The 20,354-nt window shown below is 36.8% G+C and overlaps 2 protein-coding genes and 1 non-coding gene across 3 annotated transcripts; 2 read left to right on the plus strand and 1 right to left on the minus strand.

The window, feature by feature from the left end:
* Positions 1-3,151: 3,151 nt before the first annotated feature.
* Positions 3,152-3,233, plus strand: trnas-cga. The gene has a single exon. It is a non-coding gene; the product is annotated as a tRNA-Ser (tRNA).
* Positions 3,234-4,124: 891 nt separating this feature from the next.
* On the minus strand, positions 4,125-10,319 carry gpr180 (G protein-coupled receptor 180). The gene is made up of 10 exons (XM_037762544.1): positions 10,082-10,319; positions 9,336-9,482; positions 9,112-9,206; positions 8,916-9,021; positions 8,131-8,311; positions 7,179-7,228; positions 6,888-7,045; positions 6,606-6,803; positions 6,438-6,515; positions 4,125-6,336 (listed from the first exon to the last, which is right to left on the minus strand). Exons 1-10 carry the CDS (start codon positions 10,215-10,217, stop codon positions 6,181-6,183), a joined length of 1,305 nt encoding a protein of 434 aa, XP_037618472.1. The 5' UTR covers positions 10,218-10,319; the 3' UTR covers positions 4,125-6,180.
* Positions 10,320-11,770: 1,451 nt separating this feature from the next.
* LOC119483440 (dTDP-D-glucose 4,6-dehydratase-like) lies at positions 11,771-15,801 on the plus strand. Its single transcript, XM_037761529.1, has 12 exons — positions 11,771-11,986; positions 12,432-12,498; positions 12,600-12,668; positions 13,218-13,308; positions 13,391-13,539; positions 13,618-13,716; positions 13,922-13,981; positions 14,288-14,331; positions 14,445-14,610; positions 14,683-14,738; positions 14,877-14,974; positions 15,083-15,801. The coding sequence occupies exons 1-12, from the start codon at positions 11,940-11,942 to the stop codon at positions 15,181-15,183; spliced, it is 1,047 nt and encodes a 348-aa protein (XP_037617457.1). The 5' UTR covers positions 11,771-11,939; the 3' UTR covers positions 15,184-15,801.
* Positions 15,802-20,354: the final 4,553 nt, after the last annotated feature.

The raw sequence follows: 20,354 nt of genomic DNA on the forward strand, positions 1-20,354 counted from the left end.
ATAAAGTCATTATTATGAGAATAAAGTCATAATATTACGAGAATAAAGTCATAACTTAATGAAAAAAAAGTTGTAATATTATGAGAATAAAGTCATAATATTATGACAGTAAAGTCAAACGTTTAAGAGAAAAAAAGTCGTTTTATTATGATAATAAAGTCATAATATTATGAGAATAAAGTCAGAAGTTTAAGAGAATAAAGTCATATTATTATGAGAATAAAGTCATTATATTACGAGAATAAAGTCAATAGTTTAAGAGAAAAAAGTTGTAATATTATGTGAATAAAGTCAGAAGTTTAAGAGAATAAAGTCATCTTATTATGAGAATAAAGTCATAATATTACGAGAATAAAGTCACTAGTTTAAGAGAAAAAAGTTGTAATATTATGTGAATAAAGTCAGAAGTTTAAGAGAATAAAGTCATTATTATGAGAATAAAGTCATAATATTACGAGAATAAAGTCATAACTTAATGAAAAAAAGTTGTAATATTATGAGAATAAAGTCATAATATTATGACAATAAAGTCAGAAGTTTAAGAGAATAAAAGTCGTTTTATTATGATAATAAAGTCATAATATTATGAGAATAAAGTCAGAAGTTTAAGAGAAAAAAGTCATATTATTATGAGAATAAAGTCATTATATTACGAGAATAAAGTCACTAGTTTAAGAGAAAAAAGTTGTAATATTATGTGAATAAAGTCAGAAGTTTAAAAGAATAAAGTCATCTTATTATGAGAATAAAGTCATAATATTACGAGAATAAAGTCACTAGTTTAAGAGAAAAAAAGTTGTAATATTATGTGAATAAAGTCAGAAGTTTAAGAGAGAAAAGTTGTATTATTATGAGAACAAAGTCATAATATTACGAGAATAAAGTCATAACTTAATGAAAAAAAAGTTGTAATATGAGAATAAAGTCATAATATTATGACAATAAAGTCAGACGTTTAAGAGAAAAAAAGTCGTTTTATTATGATAATAAAGTCATAATATTATGAGAATAAAGTCAGAAGTTTAAGAGAATAAAGTCATCTTATTATGAGAATAAAGTCATAATATTACGAGAATAAAGTCACTAGTTTAAGAGAAAAAAGTTGTAATATTATGTGAATAAAGTCAGAAGCTTAAGAGAGAAAAGTTGTATTATTATGAGAATAAAGTCATAATATTACGAGAATAAAGTCATAACTTTATGAAAAAAAAGTTGTTATATTATGCGAATAAAGTCATAATATTATGAGAATAAAGTCAGACGTTTAAGAGAAAAAAGTCGTTTTATTATGAAAATAAAGTCACAATATTATGAGAATAAAGTCAGAAGTTTAAGAGAATAAAGTCATCTTATTATGAGAATAAAGTCATAATATTACAAGAATAAAGTCACTAGTTTAAGAGAAAAAAGTCGTAATATTATGAGAATAAAGTCAGAAGTTTAAGAGAATAAAGTCATCTTATTATGAGAATAAAGTCATAATATTACGAGAATAAAGTCACTAGTTTAAGAGAAAAAAGTTGTAACATTATGTGAATAAAGTCAGAAGTTTAAGAGAGAAAAGTTGTATTATTATGAGAATAAAGTCATAATATTACGAGAATAAAGTCATAACTTTATGAAAAAAAGTTGTAATATTATGAGAATAGAGTCATAATATTATGAGAATAAAGCCAGACGTTTAAGAGAATAAAGTCATATTATTATGAGAATAAAGTCACTAGTTTAAGAGAAAAAAGTTGTAATATTATGTGAATAAAGTCAGAAGTTTAAGAGAGAAAAGTTGTATTATTATGAGAATAAAGTCATAATATTACGAGAATAAAGCCATAACTTAATGAAAAAAAAGTTGTAATATTATGAGAATAAAGTCATAATATTATGACAATAAAGTCAGACGTTTAAGAGAAAAAAGTCGTTTTATTATGATAATAAAGTCATAATATTATGAGAATAAAGTCCTAAGTTTAAGAGAATAATGTCATATTATTATGATAATAAAGTCATAATATTATGAGAATAAAGTCATAAGTTTAAGAGAATAAAGTCGTAATATTATGATAATAAAGTCATAAGTTTAAGAGAATAAAGTCATAATATTATGATAATAAAGTCATAATATTATGAGAATAAAGTCATAAGTTTAAGAGAATAATGTCATATTATTATGATAATAAAGTCATAATATTATGAGAATAAAGTCATAAGTTTAAGAGAATAAAGTCATATTATTATGATAATAAAGTCATAATATTATGAGAATAAAGTCATAAGTTTAAGAGAATAATGTCATATTATTATGATAATAAAGTCATAATATTATGAGAATAAAGTCATAAGTTTAAGAGAATAAAGTCGTAATATTATGATAATAAAGTCATAATATTATGAGAATAAAGTCATAAGTTTAAGAGAATAATGTCATATTATTATGATAATAAAGTCATAATATTATGAGAATAAAGTCATAAGTTTAAGAGAATAATGTCATATTATTATGATAATAAAGTCATAATATTATGAGAATAAAGTCATAAGTTTAAGAGAATAAAGTCGTAATATTATGAGAATAAAGTCATAAGTTTAAGAGAATAAAGTCATAATATTGTAACGACTGGGAGATGTGGGATCAACTATTAAGTTACAAGTTCTGTTTCTGTAGTTAGTCAGGTTTACATGATGTCAGCAAACGTAGCATTAACAGTGATTTGTGGAGATAGCCACCCACAGGTTCTTTTGTGTCACATATCTTTTCTTCAGTGAATATCTTTGTTGTCATATATCTTTGTACAGTGGATATCTTTGTGTCACATATCTTTTTTTCAGTGAATATCTTTGTGTCATATGTGTTTGTACAGTGAATTTCTTTGTGTCACATATCTTTTCTACAGTGAATATCTTTGTGTGATATATATCTTTGTACAGTGAATATCTTTGTGTCATATATCACATACGGATTTGGAAAAATAAATTTCTGGTCGTGTGTAGAAGGTTGCTAATTCTAACCTTTTTTTTATTCACAAACGTGGTAAAACGTTTACGTCGCTAGCACAAAATTAAAAATATAATGCCAACAAAAATGTAAAGCCATGATAACATCTTTGGCATATAAAGGGTTAAATAGTAAGTCTACTACATCTAGGCATGCGTAGTCACGGTGGCCGAGAGGTTAAGGCGTTGGACTCGAAATCCAATGGGGTTTCCCCGCACAGGTTCGAATCCTGTTCGTGACGAAATTTAATATTTTTATTTGACCTCTGTGTTCTTTGTATTTTCCGTTATTGAAGCTATCTATTAACAGCTCTAGAAAATATAAATAAAGAAATTTAAATTTCTCCAACTGGTGCTATAATGCAAGAATAATGCAAGACAATTGGATCAAAACTGTGGGGGACGGAACCTGCCGAAATAAAAATAAATAAATGACTCAATATCTACATAAATATGCAATTAAATGTACCAAAAACAATATTAAAAATAAATATAGGCATTAATTAATTGATAAAATGTGACATAAATTGATATTTCTGTTTTAATTTGCTTTTTTATTTATTCACCTCTGTATTACTTCCCCTATCTATCTACTCTTCTATTTCATTTTCCCTTTTATTTATTTATTTTTATGAACTTTTAAAAGCATTTATTTTTTTAATATTTTTTTTGTATATATTTAAAATAATTTATTCATTATTAAATTGCATGTATGTATTTATTTATTTCGGCATGATTTTTCCCTTTGCATTTCCCCCCTTACTTATTTCCTTCCTTTCCAACTTCTTTATTTCTGTATTCCTTTATTTTAAATTTCGTAATGCATTTCTACCTCGTGAGGGGGACTGTCGTTTTGGCAGTTTCCATCCTCCATACAAAACTGCAGCCATTTAACAACAAAATAACTTGATTATACTGCACAAACTTGTTAGAGAAATTTGATGGATGTTAACTCCAGTAACTTTTGTTTTTTTCTGCACTAAAAGATTGTATCGACCATATTCAAGTTATTTCAAAAAGGAAGGTTTAGGGATGAGGTAAAGTCAACTGTCCTCACCAAATGATGTAGATAGTATTGCTGTGGCTGACAGCAGAGCAACCATATATGTTTCAGACACGGATTGAGAAATTCCTTGAAGCTTACATTAAAATGTATTTTATTCATATATTACAGTTTACTTTATTACAGTTGTAATAAGCACAGATCTCATATTTCCACAGGTTGGTTTGTATAGAAAATAAATACATGCAATATATGGAAACTGGAGCGTGAATACTGAAAAAAGGGAATGACTCTCTGTTTTTAAATGAATATCTAACAATCTGAGGAGTAAATGTTTAGTACACAATACAAACAGAGGCCTCATATTTTGTTGTTTTCTAATTAGAATAAGATTGTCGTCAGTGGACGAAACAAAATATACAGTAGCATACCATGTACACACCGCCCAGATAACACACTTACTGCTGCGTTTGTGCACACCGACATTCACTTTCCAAATATTCACTTCACAAAATAAGCACACAATGAATAAATATGTCAACGCTCCACTGCAGCTGTCAGTTTAAGTGGAATGTAATTTTCCAGTTTTCCAAGTCTTTAAATGAAACTATTGAATGAGCCTCACTCCTATGAAGTCACAACGGGCTAGCTGAATAATCTGAAAAGATGAGAGTGAAAGTGGAATGGCAATATCATTTGGCCAGGTAGTGTGCATGGAATGGAAACGGAAAACGACAGATAAAAAAACCCCCGATAAGTCATGCAGTGTGTCTCCAGCTACATATTTCATCATTTCTAAAAGGTTCACATGCTGTCAGCTCAGAAATTCATGTCAAGAGTGAAGAAATAACTTAAAAGTACAGCTTGATCTGTGATGTACAGGGAGCACACACACTGATCTTTTGGCTCTCTTTAGATGTGCAAAGACAAAAGTAAACTAATCCTTTTTATTTAGGCGACTGAAAATCTATTTTCTTTACCTGTCTACATACTGTGACCATCTCTCCAATCTTTAAACCATCGTTCCACTAGTCAAATCTTCAATACTTTAAATGCAACCAGTTGTCTCTCATCCTCCATGTGTTTACACAGAGTAACATATCAATCTTACCACATACTGATCCATTGACCTACATGTATTTATCGGTTCTCTTACTGCAAATGAATCCCATGAAAAGACCCAAACCTACAATGTACCATAGAGCTTGTCCAAAAACTATTAAAAACACATTAATTAGCCACATCGCTGCATAGGTGACATGTTGAGACATGAACGCACACACCGTAGTTTAATTTGACTTAATCACACCATACATGGGCCTGCTGCCGGACACGCTCACTAGAGCATGGATTCATCTGCAGCTGAAAATAGTCCCCCCAAAAATGGTCCGTTTTCTCCTGTTTGAGTGACATTTGCTAAAAACTACAGTACAATGAAACTCTATATTTTAGAGACGTTTTGATAATCTTCAGGAGGGACCAATGGCCACAGACGGGTCTGAAAAGTCAGTAAATACGGACAGATTGATTGTTGGTTTTGTCTTTTCGTGGGATTTGTTGACAATAAGAAAAACACCAGCCTTACCTCACCTATTTTAAAAGCTTTCTCTTTGGTGACTTGTTCCAAGTACCACTACATCCCTGCATCCCTAAATCTAACACCACAGCTGAGCAGTGGTGTAACACTACTGTGCTTTGTATTTTCCGTTATAGTAATAGTGATTATCAAAGCCAAGAGCACGAAGGTTGCATTTGTGTTCCATCACGAGTCTTTTCGTCATCAAATCGTGATGCTGGCGATCCGCCTTCATCATGCTTGGTCTGTTTTGAAATTGTACTTTGACTGTTAGTTATGACCTCCAGCATGTCATGGAAAGCCTGGTGCCCCTTCTCTGGGTGGTGTTGCGTTAAATATCTTCCCCCCCTGCTCAGTAATGTTGATGTTGGATCCAGTACCTAGAGGTAGGGTGTTGCTGTAAATGTCTCCCTCTGGTCATTTTGTGACCCGTGCTATAGTACCCTGGTAACTTGCTTACTAGTGGCCGTTACTATTCTCCCAGGAAACAGTAACAGTCCCCGCAGCGTTTCATCACTTCCTGTCTTCATGCTCAGGAGTTCTCCCGAGGTGAAGCCGGGCGGTGTCGTGGCATGTTCTCCCTCGCTCGTCGGCGTGAGAGTGGCCGTGCTCAGTAGCGCCCCCTCTGGTTTGTCCTGGACATGGTGAGTGGCAGGGACACGGAGGAGAGGGAGGAGACCTCCCAGTAGAGAGAACGAGACAGGAAGAGCTGGTAGAGGATCACCATGGAGATGGACTGGCAGAGGATCACGCCGATAGTCACCACCTACAGAGACGTAAAGACAACATGTACGCTTAATTGATCAGTCATACATGTTACTTCATGGTGATGCTTTGCTAAAATGTGGTTTGTTTGTGTGTTCAAACCTTCTCCCTCTGGTGCACGTTGAAGATAGCCGACACGAGGTAGAGGACGGGATGACAGAGGAACCACAGGAAGCATCCCTGCATAGAACAAGAGGAAAAACCACATGACCACCTGAGGAACTGTAGGTACATATTTGTGTGTCTGCAGGGTACATTGGTGTATTTGACCTTGGAGAAGCAGAGGTAGAAGTCTCTCTTCAGGGTGCTCCTCTCGGTGGAGGTGATCTGGTAGAGGACAGAGGCCAGCAGGAGGGCCAGGCTCACCCTCAGAGCCATGAGCAGGAGACCTGCCAGACTCAGCTGGGAGTGGTAGTTGTGATGTTGTCTATTTGATTCAGAGTACTGCTCCCACAGCAGCAACGCTCCCTGAAAAATCACAGTTTCTCTCTCTAACATTCATCATCAACCTGAAATATTAGTTTAATAAGATTTCAGTGTAATCCTGCGTACCTGCACAACGACTCCACCGACAGCGACGGCCGTTGACGTCCGAGACTGTTCCCACTGCAGAGGTCTGGACTGAGGCTTCCTGCCGCGGCTCAGAGTCCAGCTCACACACAGGCTCAGCAACATGTACAGCATGGACACCTGGGACACCATATCCCAGACTGCACAGGGAACAGGAAGTGGAAAAGAAAAAGGCACACAATGTAATTTATTTCTTATTTGTTTACAAATTAATTTGAAATAATGAGTTAAATTAACTGAGCCAAGCTTCTTATTTAAGAAAGAGAAACATACACTCTGCCAGGTTGCCCATCAGAGGAATACCAATACCATCTCTGGAATACCTGCAGAATACATTAGAGTACATTAGTTAAAGACATAATGAAAAGAAGGCCACCTGCTAGGTAGGTCTATAACCGTGGATGCCCACAGTTTTTACCTAATTCATGAACAAAAGAAAACAAAATACGAATTACGCAAAAAACTAAATATACTAAACAAATATCTAGCAAAATAAAACACCATCAAAAATCGAGTCTAAATAAAGTAAACATATAGAATAATAAATCAGACAATACTACATATGATTAGTAAAACAACTACATACTAACAAAAAAATAAATAGCTCCTACAGACAGTATTTTATGATTTATGGAGCGATAAAAAGAGATATTCAAAATCTCCTCTGTAAAAGGCTTTGACTCTAATATCTCAACAAAATGAAACCAGAATGATCAGATTTCTGTTCTGGAAATGTTTCCATATTAGCGCATATTTAATAAGATAATGCATTCCTTTGCATATTTAAACATACACTTTCAGAAAACTTGAAATACAAAAAATAATTGTCTTAATGTAAGTAATCAACTGGGGAAGTTTCATGGTGATAACTATTAGTTTAAGCTTTTTACCCTATTCACCTGTTGTGTCTCCTCTGAAAAACTATATGTGGAATTGGTAATAAATACGTAAATAAACATAATAAGAGGAGGATGAGGAAAATTTTGTTAATTATTACATCATCTCGTCATGCACACAAAAGTATGTTTACTTTGTCAGACTGTCTAAATGTGTTGCTTTTTCTTGTGAAATGCCGCAGAGTTTTTTCCTCTTTGGGACTAAAAACGATTAAATTGAAATAAAATTGAGATGGAAACATTACTCTTTTCTCACACACTAAAAAATTTGGAAACCGGTGTGCTAATATTTAAATTGCATGTCATTTGGGAGGTTTGTCAGATCCTACCTGGCCAGGTGGATGTAGTTGCAGAGGGAGGAGCAGCCCTGTAACGCCAGCGCCGTGGTCAGCACTTTGAGGACAGTGTGCATGGGACCTCCTTTCCTCAGAGCCTGGTACAGAGGCTGGACGTAGATACAGCAGGCTATGAAGTAGGCCAGCAGCAGCAGGAAGTAAAAACTATGGAGGCCTGGGAGGGAGAGAGAGAATAAAAATGAGTCAGGAGGAAACATTTTGTCCAACATGAATCATGCAGGACCAATCCCTACATCTTCCTCCGAGTATCAAAGATTTGACATAAACCATTATGCACTTTCTACCATTTAAATATTTAACACAAACATCTTTTTTATAGCACCACGCAAGCACAGTGGATGTGGATATTGAGACAGGAAACAGGTTGATAGGACCCTCAATTCAAGCAGATTTGTGAAAAAGTGGTCCCTACTTTCAACTATTAAAGAGGACCTATTATTTATTATTATTATCCATTTATTTTCAGGTTCATACTTGTATTTAAGATTTCTACTAGAACATATTTACATGCTTTAAAGTTCAAAAAACACTTTACTCTGAAACGCTCCGTTTGAGCTCCTGTGTTACTTGGTGACATCACAACGTTACAGAAGAAAAGGCGGGACTTTAAGAAAGTTGTTTCAGGCAGTATTTCTCTCTTTGGCATGATAAAGAAGAGGTAAAAAGCATAAAAGCATAATAGGTCCTCTTTAATAATTTCATAGAAAATGTCCTGATATCTGACAGCTGTAGTGATGGGAGTATTCGGGATGTCTGACCTGCCTCCTCTGCACTGAAGTGCTCCAGAGGATTTCCAGCCGAGTCGGCGTTGAACAGCAAAATGGTAAAACTGACATCAGGGTGAGAAGGAATCACTGCACTTTCCTTGAGAGGAAACAGAGAGAAGAAGAAACTTTCAACTCAGATTTAACATCCATGTATGTGTTTATTAAGGCGGGGTTAAGATGCTGTTACCTGACATGTGTATCTGTCAACATACACGGCCCGCCAGGCTGTCGGAGAGGACTGGCGTGGGATCGTCTGGTTGTGTTCATCATCACTGAGAGAAACTGACACAGGAGGACAAACACAGTGAGGCAAGGTGACGAATATGAAGAATAAAATCAATACAGCTGCATCGCAACCATGATATCAGAGATCAGCTCTCTGTGTTAGTGAACGCTGCTGCTGCTTCTTACTGGTGATTGAGGCTTTAGAGAGCCTCTCAGAGCAGCTGAGGTTGTCCAGGTCTGAGTTCATGACCTGATACAGCAGCAACCTGGACTCCTTCTCTGTGGCCAGAGCAGAGTTGTCCAGCCGGTACACCAACAGACCATTTTCACCTGCTGGAAGACAGAGACAGGACAAGGGTCAGAGGAATGTATTCAGTTGTTAGATTTCATAAGAAAGACTCACAGCAGACACTTATTAACTACAGATGACATAACAAAACTAGTTAGACAAGTTAGTTTAACAAAAAACAATAAAGACATTGTAAAAAAAAAAGAAAAAAGATGAAATCTTGTTTTGTTTTTTTGTGTTTTCTCTCTCTCCCTCTTGTTTTAGGTTGTGAAATTGTGTGTTAAAACAAAGAAACAGCTGTAAAATGAAAATACAGTGGTAAAGAATGTGATGATTGTATAAGTTGCTGAAACTGCAATAAAAACTAAGTTAAAAAAACAAAAAACACCTTAAGTGTCCTGCAACAAGTTATTGAACCACTCACTGAAAGTCAACCTAAATAAGATTATAATATAATATCAAAATAAAATAAAAAATAAAATAATAATAATAATAAAAAAAATAAATAAAAATATAATAATAAATCTAATAATGCTGGAAATAAATGGTCTCAAAGAAATAAACAGGAAATAGCAAATAAAATAATAAAAAAAGATGATCTGAGCTCTAACCCTGCAGAGATGAGCATCATTAGCATCATTACCTTGGTACATGAATGTAGTGATGAACTGGCCATTCTGCTGTCTCGCTGCTTCACTCTTAAAAAGTCCTGTTACCTTTTTACCCCAAACCTCCGAGCTGAGCAGCATTACAGCCACAAGTGTGGCTAATAAATACATTATTATCCTTCTGTAGTTTACAAATAAAGGTTAGCTGGTGAATTCAATGAGCCACGAAGCCAGAAGTAAACCAGCTGAGTCAAGTTAGTCAAAGTCACCCAGGATGAGACAGGAAGTTAAGTGTTTCTATACTCAAAATAAAAGCTCTGTATGTGTCACTTTGGGGAATAAAAGGGTAAATGTGAGTTGTTGTTTTTTTACTTTTTATTTATTTATTTTTCAGTTGTCATTACACTGAACACATTTCACATCAAACATAAAAAAAAAAAGATAAACTCAAAAAACAAAAACACACAAAAAATTTGATTTGATTTGATTTGTTCTTTTCAGATCATCTGTGAACATGAGCCATCGTTTCTCTTGTATGCAATCCATTTTCCCCAGCGTTGTTCATGGGTCCTTGCTTTAGTCCTTAGATAATGAGTCAGCTTTTCCATAGCGTATATTTCCTCTACAATGTCCAGCCACTGACCTGGTCTTGGAGGATCACATTTCAACCAGCTCCCTGTGATGGCCTTTTTACATGCAAGTATGAGGATTTTAAAGAAATAGATGTCCTTCTTTTTGAATTATGTCACTGGGTATCAATCTCAGGTTTGTATTTTCATACATGGCCAGAAAACATGTGAGTGATTGGCATTCATATGTCCACACTGTCTCCAGCATTGCTGTTGTTTACCCAATTGTTTATTTTTAATGTGGGGTGTAATAAAAAAGCAAATTAAATTATTCCATCCGAATTCTCTCCATCTTTTAGACCTGGTGGAGGTTTGCTGCGTAATACACATGGAATGACACTCACTTTTTGACAGCTTAATGTTCAATTCTAGTTCCCATTTCAATTTTATGTATAGTGAATTTCTTCCATTTCATTTGTGTAAACCACTGTACAGTTTAGAAACAATCTTTGAGGGGGTTTGTTTGTATGCACCTGTCATCACTTCAATCACTTCATTACCTTCTGCTGACGTTACCTTTTTAATTTGAGTGTACAAACTGCTGTTATCCCTTTTTCTGTCCACCTTATGAATGTGTTATCTATCTCTCCATGTCTAAACCTGGGAGTTTGAGTAGGCCAAATCAAAAGCCTACTATCTCCCTATAGTTTATATGTTTTAACCATTTCATTCCATACTCTCAGTGATTCTTCTATAATGGAATATACTCCCTTTTGGTCGGTGTATTCTTTTCCACCTAACCTGGCTTAGATGTGAGGTTTTAAACAGTAATACGCTACTTGACTATAATAATAAACATAAAAACCTTCTTAAAAAACACCTGTTATTAAAGATAATGAATACATTTTAACCAAAAATATGTAAACAAAACATTTATTTTGAAAATATATACCGGATGTTGCATGTTAACTGTGGCTCACTTGACACTATTCCCTTTCTGTTAAATTTTGATTGATGTCTGATTCGCCCAATCACACAACACCTATTTCCTTCTGTCAGACACAACAACCAATCAGAGAGCAGAAGTGATAAATATCCCGCCCCTTTTCAACGTGTCAACACTGCCGTAAAACCACCCAGTGACTGTCGCAAATCACACACTGTATCTAGTGTACTGAAGCAAAGAGGGAACTTCCTGTTAGTTATCTAGCAGGCTCCAAGAGGGGATATAAAAGCTATTAATATGTTGTTATTATGTGTTAATATGATACATTCATATGAATAGATAGCTGTAGCTTGTGTTCATTGTTGTGATGAGCAGAAGATGGACTTTAACAGGACTGTTCTGGTGACTGGAGGCTGTGGATTCATGTGAGTTTATGTCATTAATTCACTTATTATACATATTTTAGCTAGATATTAATGAGTACTACAACAAATCTTGACCTCTCTCACCCTTCAGTTACTCCAAACTACATTTCCCAAGTGTAAATATAAAGTAGCAGGACATTAAAGTACTCAAGTACAGTACAAGTACCTCAAAACAATTTTTTTAATTTTTTTATTTTATTTATTTGCACTTATATAAAACTGTACAAAATGCAGTCAATGAAAAAAAAAACAGTGATAAAATATAACATAAAATAATGTTATATTTGATCCCATAATTTTAGCTTCTGCACTATTTTATGTCTTATATTCTCATATTTACTTATGTGTTTTTATTTCTTTTTTATACATAATATTTATTATTAAACTTCAGTACAGTACTTGTTTGCTTTATCTCCACCTCCCCCGTCTCTCTCTCTCTCTCCAGTGGCTCCCACCTTGTGTGTTCCCTGGTCAACAGACACCCTGACTGGAGGATTATCAACCTGGATAATGTAAGTCTTCACTGGTGTGTGTGTGTGGTAGGGATGACACATACTGAAACATGTTGTATATATAGTGTAGTAATAATTCTCATTGTCTGATCTCTTTCCAGCTGGATTACTGCTGCAGCCCCAGGAGTCTGGAGAGCGTTGAAGACAGAGCCAACTACACCTTTATCAGGGTGAGAGCTGCTTATCAGCAACCAAAGACTGGATGTCTCTCAACTTTCTCCACCGAAACCCTGATAAAATAGCCATTCTTTTAATAGGAACAGACAATTTTGCTACAGCAGTTAATCAGTTTATTGGCCCGCTTCAGTCCGATATACTTTCATATTCTCCCGTCTAGACTATTGTAATTCCCTCTACGCCTGCCTCAGTCAATCTGCTTTAAATCGCCTACAGGTGGTTCAAAATGCAGGTTATTAACCAGAACTAGCCGTCGGTCTCACATCACCCCTGTTCTGGCATCCCTCCATTGGCTCCCTGTAAAATTCAGAATCAACTTTAAGATCTTGCTAATTACATTTAAGGCACTGCATGACCTCGCCCCCAGTTACATTGCTGATCTCCTTGTTCCGTATTCGACCTGTCGAACACTTCGTTCCTCTAATCTCGGCCTTTTATCCATCCCCCGCTCCAACTGCAAAACAACAAAAGGTTTAATTTAGGTCCATTCAGGGAAACAGTGACGTTCGTACTATTACAATAACTCCTCTTCTCTTCAACAGGGAGATGTGTGCAACTCACAGCTGATAAATCACATTTTCAACACTGAAAACATCGATGTGATCTTTCACCTGGCGGCCAAAACGCACGTCGGTGAGCAGCACACTGAGGTTACACTCGTCTTAACAGGCTGATTTTACTGTTATATCAATAATCAATTTCTCCTCTCGCTCAGAGTCGTCGTTTGAAACTCCGTTGACTTTCCAGCGCGTTAACATCGACGGGACCAGAGTTTTACTGGGAGCCGCCCATCAGGCCCGACACCAGCCTCAGCGCTTCATCTACGTCAGCACTGATGAAGTGTACGGAGCCAGTCTGGACCAGGTCAGTGGACACTGATTCAGATTGTTGGGTGGTTTGTTTTTGAGTTATGTAGTGATTTTGGATATCGGGTGTCTGCAGGTGTTTGATGAGAGCAGCCCAGTGAGGCCCTCTAACCCATATTCTGCCACTAAAGCAGCTGCAGAGTACCTGGTCACATCCTACTGGGACAAATATAAGGTACGCACACACTCAAACAGGCAGGAAGTAGCTTCTAAATGACATGAATGAACAAGACATTTATCGTTAAGTTTTAGTGCTCGATTGTTATAGCATGTTTCCTCGTGATAATAAATTAATCGTTGAAGCAACAGATACAATAATCCTGGTTTATTTCCTCACAGTTCTTTCTATGTTAAATGCTGCTCTGTGTATATATTACCAGTTTCCCATCATCATCACCAGGAGCAACAACATCTACGGGCCCAGGCAGTACACTGAGAAGGTACAGAACCCTGACTTTCCTAGAAGATCTTGATCACGGATTGGTACATTGAGTTAAAAAAGAGGTTGAACAATCACTGAGCCTTTGTGTTTGTAACTAATCTGCAATACAAAAGAATCAACATACTGCAAATGTGCAATTTCAAAATGCATCTTTTACAGTGTTGAATCAGTTGATCTTCAATTGCAACTGCAGATTTTGCTGGTTTTAAACGCACCACTTAAAGAGTTGGCGTTGTGATCCGTCACTTTATTTAAGCTCTCTAATTGACGTTTATAACCGACAATCATCTTCTTGATCCTTCAGGTCATTCCCAGGTTTCTCACCCTCTTGCAAATGAACAAGAAATGGTAGGCTTGTTTGGCGCTTTATTTTGAAAAGGTCTCACTGAGAAACCAGCTTCACTATTTTGACATTAAGAGAAGAACAAAAATTTCTAACCTTAGTTTCTCCTTCTCCGCAGCACCATCCAGGGAACCCTCCCCATATCCCGCCATTTCCTGTTCGTCGACGACGCCGTCAGCGCCTTCCAGCTGGTTCTGGAGAAAGGGGTTGTGGGAGAAATCTACAATATGGGAACAAGCTGTGAGATTCCCATCATGCAGCTGGCCAGGGAACTTGTTAAGATGGTGGGTTCAGGAACTGTCCTCCTAATTTTTAAACAGAATTCGCAGATGTTCATAAAACGCTGTGTTTTTTAGGTGAAGAACGTGCCGGACTCCGAGGTGAACGACTGGCTCAAGTTTGTGCCCGACAGGTGAGTAAAATCAATGATATATTTAGACTGTAACGTCTACAAACAAATCAAATCTATTAGAAAAACAGCTTCACATTCATCTAAAATATTACCTGACAGGACAGTGAGCTAAGTGACCTTTTGACCTCTGCTCTATAGGCCGCGAGTTGACCTGCGCTACCCCATCACATGTGAGAAGCTGCAGCAGCTGGGCTGGAGAGCGGAGGTGTGCTGGGCTGAAGGCATCAGACAGACCGGTACAGTAACACACACACCTCTAGAGATTTAAAGTGAGGAGTTAAAGCCAGTACATTAAAGGGATAGTTCAGGTGTTTTGAAGTAGTTAATTCCTGTGTTTCTTTTAGTCAAATGGTACCAAGACAACCCAGACTTCTGGCCGGACGCAAGCGAGGACCAAGAAGAACAAATCAGAAGCCGGCTTCTTCAAGAAGCCACGGACAAATAAGAGACTTTTTTTCTACAAATGATTTCACACAACAGGACTGATTTATGTCTCAACTAACAAATGAAGAGTTTATTATTGTTGTCTCTAAATGATTGTGGGACCAACAGGAAGGCAGAGCCTCCCTTCAACCAAAGCACACCTGGATAATCAATGCACTTTATTTTGATATCGATTACATGAAATTAGAATTGTGACAGATATTTTTTTAAATAATCTATTCTCATTTCCTTTGCTGCCTGTCATTTAATGTTCAAATTGAGCCGGTAGCTCAGAAATCCAACGAGCAAATACTGTAGCGGTGTTACATTTACATGCACTCAAGTACCGAGGTTACCCAGAAATGAGTAAGGCGACTAAGTCAGTTGCTTAAGTGCACGTAAACGCAGCAGCTCCTGCTGACATTCAGCAAGCTTTACAAGTCAAATGTGTTTAATCTTTTACAGCACAAGCATTATTTTATTAATTTAAAGATACTTTGTTATAGCAGTAGCCTTATAATAAAACGGATGAGAAGGGAACTTGAAGTCAAATCATCTCAGTCATTTGTTAAAGAGATGTGTTTTTCACATAATGCTGTATTTAACTGCTAATAAACTTGATTATTTAATAACTTCAAAAGGTATTTGACATGCTTTTTTTCAAACATCTAAAGCCCGCCACTTGTAAAGACACAGAAGAAGATGAACAAGAAGAAGAAATGGATCAAAACACGGTTTACATTTGCAAATCCAAACCTTTATTTGTGGTAAAATCAGAATAGATGCACAGTTTTTTTTTTTCTTCGTGCAGTGCTCCTCTTCGTGCACAACTGCTAAACTAATACATAAAGCAAATACTAACTACCAGGCCGGAGGTGCTGCGTGTCCACGTCGAGGGGTCTGGCCAGTCAGCAATGGTGATAAACGTTGGGCTTTATCTCATTTCAATTCACTCACTAAACGGCAATCATTCCTAAATACAACTACACACTGTTATTTGTTTTTGTAATAACTCTCTAAAGTTTGTTGAATTGAAAGTAAAATAAAGCTGCATTTGTTTCCCAGAATGCCTTTTTGTCAACAACTAGTGTTGTGAAAATGTTTGTGCATACAAAGGCGGTAAAGTGTGATCGTTCACCTACGTACCGCATCTTTGATCTGGCTTTACTGGGGCCGCATTGCATTCTGGTCCATTGAGGCTACTGTTTGATTTTGTCCCGTTAGAACTACAGAATGTCTGCAGCTGTAATATTCTGACTCATAGATCAGCTACAATAAAAAAAACTCAAGTAAAAGACACCTGAATGGTCATCAGGTCATCTTTCATTTCTGATTGGCCAGAAGCTCCCCCCCACATGAGCATCAACACACCGACGCCTGAAAATATGCAAATCACAACAACATAGCAATAGAACCACAGTTAATTCTGTGTTATGAAGACTTTAAAGATCACCACTTGCCAGACATTCACAACAAGGGTATTAACGGGAAGGAAAAGTGTAAAGACTCAAATGAAAAAAAACAAAATCTGACTTGGAGAGAATCTGGACACTTGTTTTTTGTACTGCATGTTTGTTTTTTTCTACAAAATGGTCTTTGTTATTATTTTTTTTTAATCCAAACCTTGGCATATTATGGTGGTATTGTCTCAAATTTTGTCTGCCAATTCAAAAAATGGCTGTTTGCGGTTGATTATCATTTATTGGCGATGGAACCTGTCGCACCAACAGGTTTATGGATCTGATACTGAGTCCAATGTGACTTTAAAGGTAACCCGTGTAGGAGGTTTCTCTTGATATGTCACAGTCGCATCAACTGGAACACAACTGCTTTCGCTGTGGCCTCGTGTGACTCCACGTCTTTTCAGAAAAAAGAAGAGCCCTAAGTGGGACGTACAAGTTTGGCTGTGACTTTTAAACAATATTTATACTGATACAGAAGGAATATGAACTCTTGTCTTTCAGAGATATTCAGGGTCCAATTTTGCTTGAACAAAAAGCCAGTTTAAACCACCGCGCTGTTCTGGATCAGCAGAAAAAGTCTGGTTAAACACGAAAAAGATGTGCAAGCAGCATGGGTTTCTTTGTAAGGCTTTTAAACGGAAACTTGGTGTTTTTTTTCTGACAAACAGATGTTTGGACTTTTGGCACCAGTGACAGATGTTTAAAACCTTTTTTTTTTTACAAGTTGTTTGCGGTGACATATTCAAAGAGAAATCCCTACGCGTCGCATCTTTAACATTTAAAAAGCTCACACTACCCCAGAAAAATAGAAATTTTCACTCATACCAATGACATTCAACATTCAAGTGCCAGTGTTTTTGTTTACTGTCTTTTGGTCAAGTCACTTTGTAAAATATCAACTTTTGTATTAGGCTTATAAAAATAAATATTTCTCAAAAATGCTTGATAAATTACACAAACTAGCAGCGAAAAGTAGACTCGAGAACTCTTGTGTGCAAACAGCGGATTCCTACGGTTGCTGTTGACTACAACTCCACCTGGTCCCAAAAAAAAACAAAAAAACAAAAATCGGTTTTCATATCTGGAAGAACCTTTCCATACAACACACACACGCACACACGCACGCACACACACACACAGGCTAAACTGTGGAGAAACCTCTCTTGGCTGCGCTACACTTCACACACTCTCACTCACTCCCTCGCACCTCTCTGAGGCTTTGAAGGAAATGTACTACAGAAGACTTTAGTTGAACATTAAACTGAGTAACTGAAGTATTTTTTTCTGTGATGGGATTTCTACAACAGAGGGGCCTGCAGGCCGCAGCAATGGGAGCATAGCACCATTAATTGTTTTACCGACAATCCAAGCACTCCTGCTGGGAAGCTAGTTATCGTAGCGACGCATCATTCGCCACGGTGACACCGTCAAGTGTCTCTGTCGCCATGGTAATGCTGTATACAGTGCAACCAACTTTACTATGTCTTCTCCATTAGGGCTGGGTATCACCCCCTTGAATTTAAGGCATCAAAAAGGTTTTTAAAATATTCAAAAACTAAAGTGCTAATGAGAAAGTTTCTTTTTTTCAGAGGAAATAAGCAGGTCTACGTTTCGATTAGTAAAGCTGGTGGTACAAACACATGTTACATTTTACTGCTATGGATTTATTCACATGATGCAACCTTCCCACGACTGAGTGGCAAACAAACAACTAACTTGAATAACCGCTGCTCTGTGGAGGCTGTAAATGCTAACATCAGCATGCTGAGTCCCTTCCTGACTCGTTTCTGAATCTTCTCGTGCCATGGATTGACTTCAGTGACGCCACATGCACACCCACCACTGTGTCCGTTTTCTACTATCAAAAAGAAATTGTGTTAACTGTTTGGATTCTTTTGGATCTGCGTTGAAAAAGTACCCAGCCCTAACCCTAACACGTTTCAGTCTTAAATCAGTGATTCAGTCACTTCAAAGGCACCGTGCGCTGTGCCTGCTCTAATCCAAACAGACAGGAAACGGCCCGAACAAAAGTCACGCAGAGAATCTTGGGTGACAGCAAAGTGAAAGCAAGCCACAAGTAACTGATCTCTCTCGCACTTAGCTGCAGAAGTTCAGTGTTCATTTATGACGAGGTGGGACTTGGGGGGGTGTTTTGGGGCACAGTGGTACATGTTGCTCCAACACAGTTCAATGGTAATGCTAGAAAAACACCTAAATACATTGCATATATATATGTGAACAACACTACTTGACAAGATTGCTCTATAAACAAGATGAAAAGTGAGGTAAACTGAACCTTCCGTGACTCCCTGCTGTATAAATTTCCTATCAGCAGTCAACAATTAGCTCCTAATCTTGTATTATATCAGCTAACATCTGTATCACACGCTGCTCAGTCTATTCTATCTGCCCCCTAGTGGCTGTTAGAAGGCACAGCAACGTCTACGCACTGAACCCCGATTCGTTCGAGTGGCTTTGCCTCTCACTCGCCGTTGAATTTAGGCAGCAAGAACAGCATTTGAGCATCCTTGCTTTGCATTATTACGAAAAAACACAAGAGGCTGCGCTAGCTGCGTACTAAGAATTCAAGTAACTGACATCTCCTCTCCGACACAGGGAATATATGACAGTGTCCGTCGACAGTTCAGTCAGGCGTTAAAACGGTGCTATTCAGTCAATATTTAAAGGTGGACTTCTAACATAATCCGAGAGTGTATATTCAGCTGTAAGGTAATGAGCTTTCAGTTTGGCGTTTCGGATCTGTCTCCTCCGTGATGGAAGTTTAAAATTTGACAGTTAAGAAACAACTGCCACCAAGACAGCTGCTTAAGAAAACGTCTACATATAAAGGTGTCCCCAAGACTATTTAAAAAAAAAAGGTGCAACTTAAAGAGTTGTGTCGATGTGAAAAGTGAGTTTTTAAACTAAGCAAATCCTTCATATTTGATTGTCATTTGCAATGTTGTCTTCAACTTATTGTCCTGTTGCTGATTTTCATTTTATCTTCCTGCTGGTTATTCCTTCATACAGCTCGCTCTGACCATCGCTGCAGGAGAAATTAAACCGATTGGTGCTAAAACTATTGGGACACCTTAAAACACAGTTCTGGTCAATAATTCAATTTGTTTTTTTAACTGGTGCTCATAGTAGTTTAGCCTGAATCTGACAATAGCGACAACACGATGCTACAAAAGACACGTAGCCGAAAGATAATGCAAACTTATTCACTACTTTTTGGTTTGTTTTGCTGTGGTCGTGGGGGAGCAGTTGGACACGGTGGAGTTTTTTTGTTTCTAACATCCGTCCTTGAACGCAGCCTTGCTTTAAACTGGCCCCCTGTTTTTACCCACTAGAAGGTGAACCAGGGTTTAGAGAGATATAGTATACTAGCACTGTCTGCTTGAGTCCTCCAGCATTACTCAGCCTGAAACTCTTAAAAAAAAAATGATATTAAAGCCTACTAGTTTCCCGAAAACCTCCCTTGCTAAACTGTACTCGAGAGAAATAGATTGACCTTGGATTAAAAAGTGGTCTAAAAATCATAAATGACGGGTAAAAATCAGAGTTGTAACATAACTAAAGCCTGCTGTAGAATTGAATCTATTTGCTTGGCATTTTTAACTCCTTGACCAAAAAACAACAACACTTGCATATGTTTTATTGTCTTGGTCCAGCCTTGTCATCTGTCAAAGCCAGTGGGCAATTTGAGGGGAAATCTGCCTCGAGAGCA

The sequence above is a fragment of the Sebastes umbrosus genome, chromosome 24, assembly GCF_015220745.1.
Source record: "Sebastes umbrosus isolate fSebUmb1 chromosome 24, fSebUmb1.pri, whole genome shotgun sequence".
In the NCBI taxonomy this organism is placed as follows: Eukaryota; Metazoa; Chordata; class Actinopteri; order Perciformes; family Sebastidae; genus Sebastes; species Sebastes umbrosus.

Excerpts from the sequence above, each read along its gene's own strand:
- gpr180 (XM_037762544.1), bottom strand. The coding sequence starts at position 10,217 with ATGTATTTATTAGCCACACTTGTGGCTGTAATGCTGCTCAGCTCGGAG. Across the intron at positions 8,312-8,915 it reads CTTCAGTGCAGAGGAGGCAG|GCCTCCATAGTTTTTACTTC; the intron begins GTCAGACATCCC and ends TCTCCCTCCCAG. Across the intron at positions 7,229-8,130 it reads AACTACATCCACCTGGCCAG|GTATTCCAGAGATGGTATTG; the intron begins GTAGGATCTGAC and ends TGTATTCTGCAG.
- LOC119483440 (XM_037761529.1), top strand. The coding sequence starts at position 11,940 with ATGGACTTTAACAGGACTGTTCTGGTGACTGGAGGCTGTGGATTCAT. Across the intron at positions 12,499-12,599 it reads GGATTATCAACCTGGATAAT|CTGGATTACTGCTGCAGCCC; the intron begins GTAAGTCTTCAC and ends ATCTCTTTCCAG. Across the intron at positions 13,717-13,921 it reads CCTACTGGGACAAATATAAG|TTTCCCATCATCATCACCAG; the intron begins GTACGCACACAC and ends ATATATTACCAG.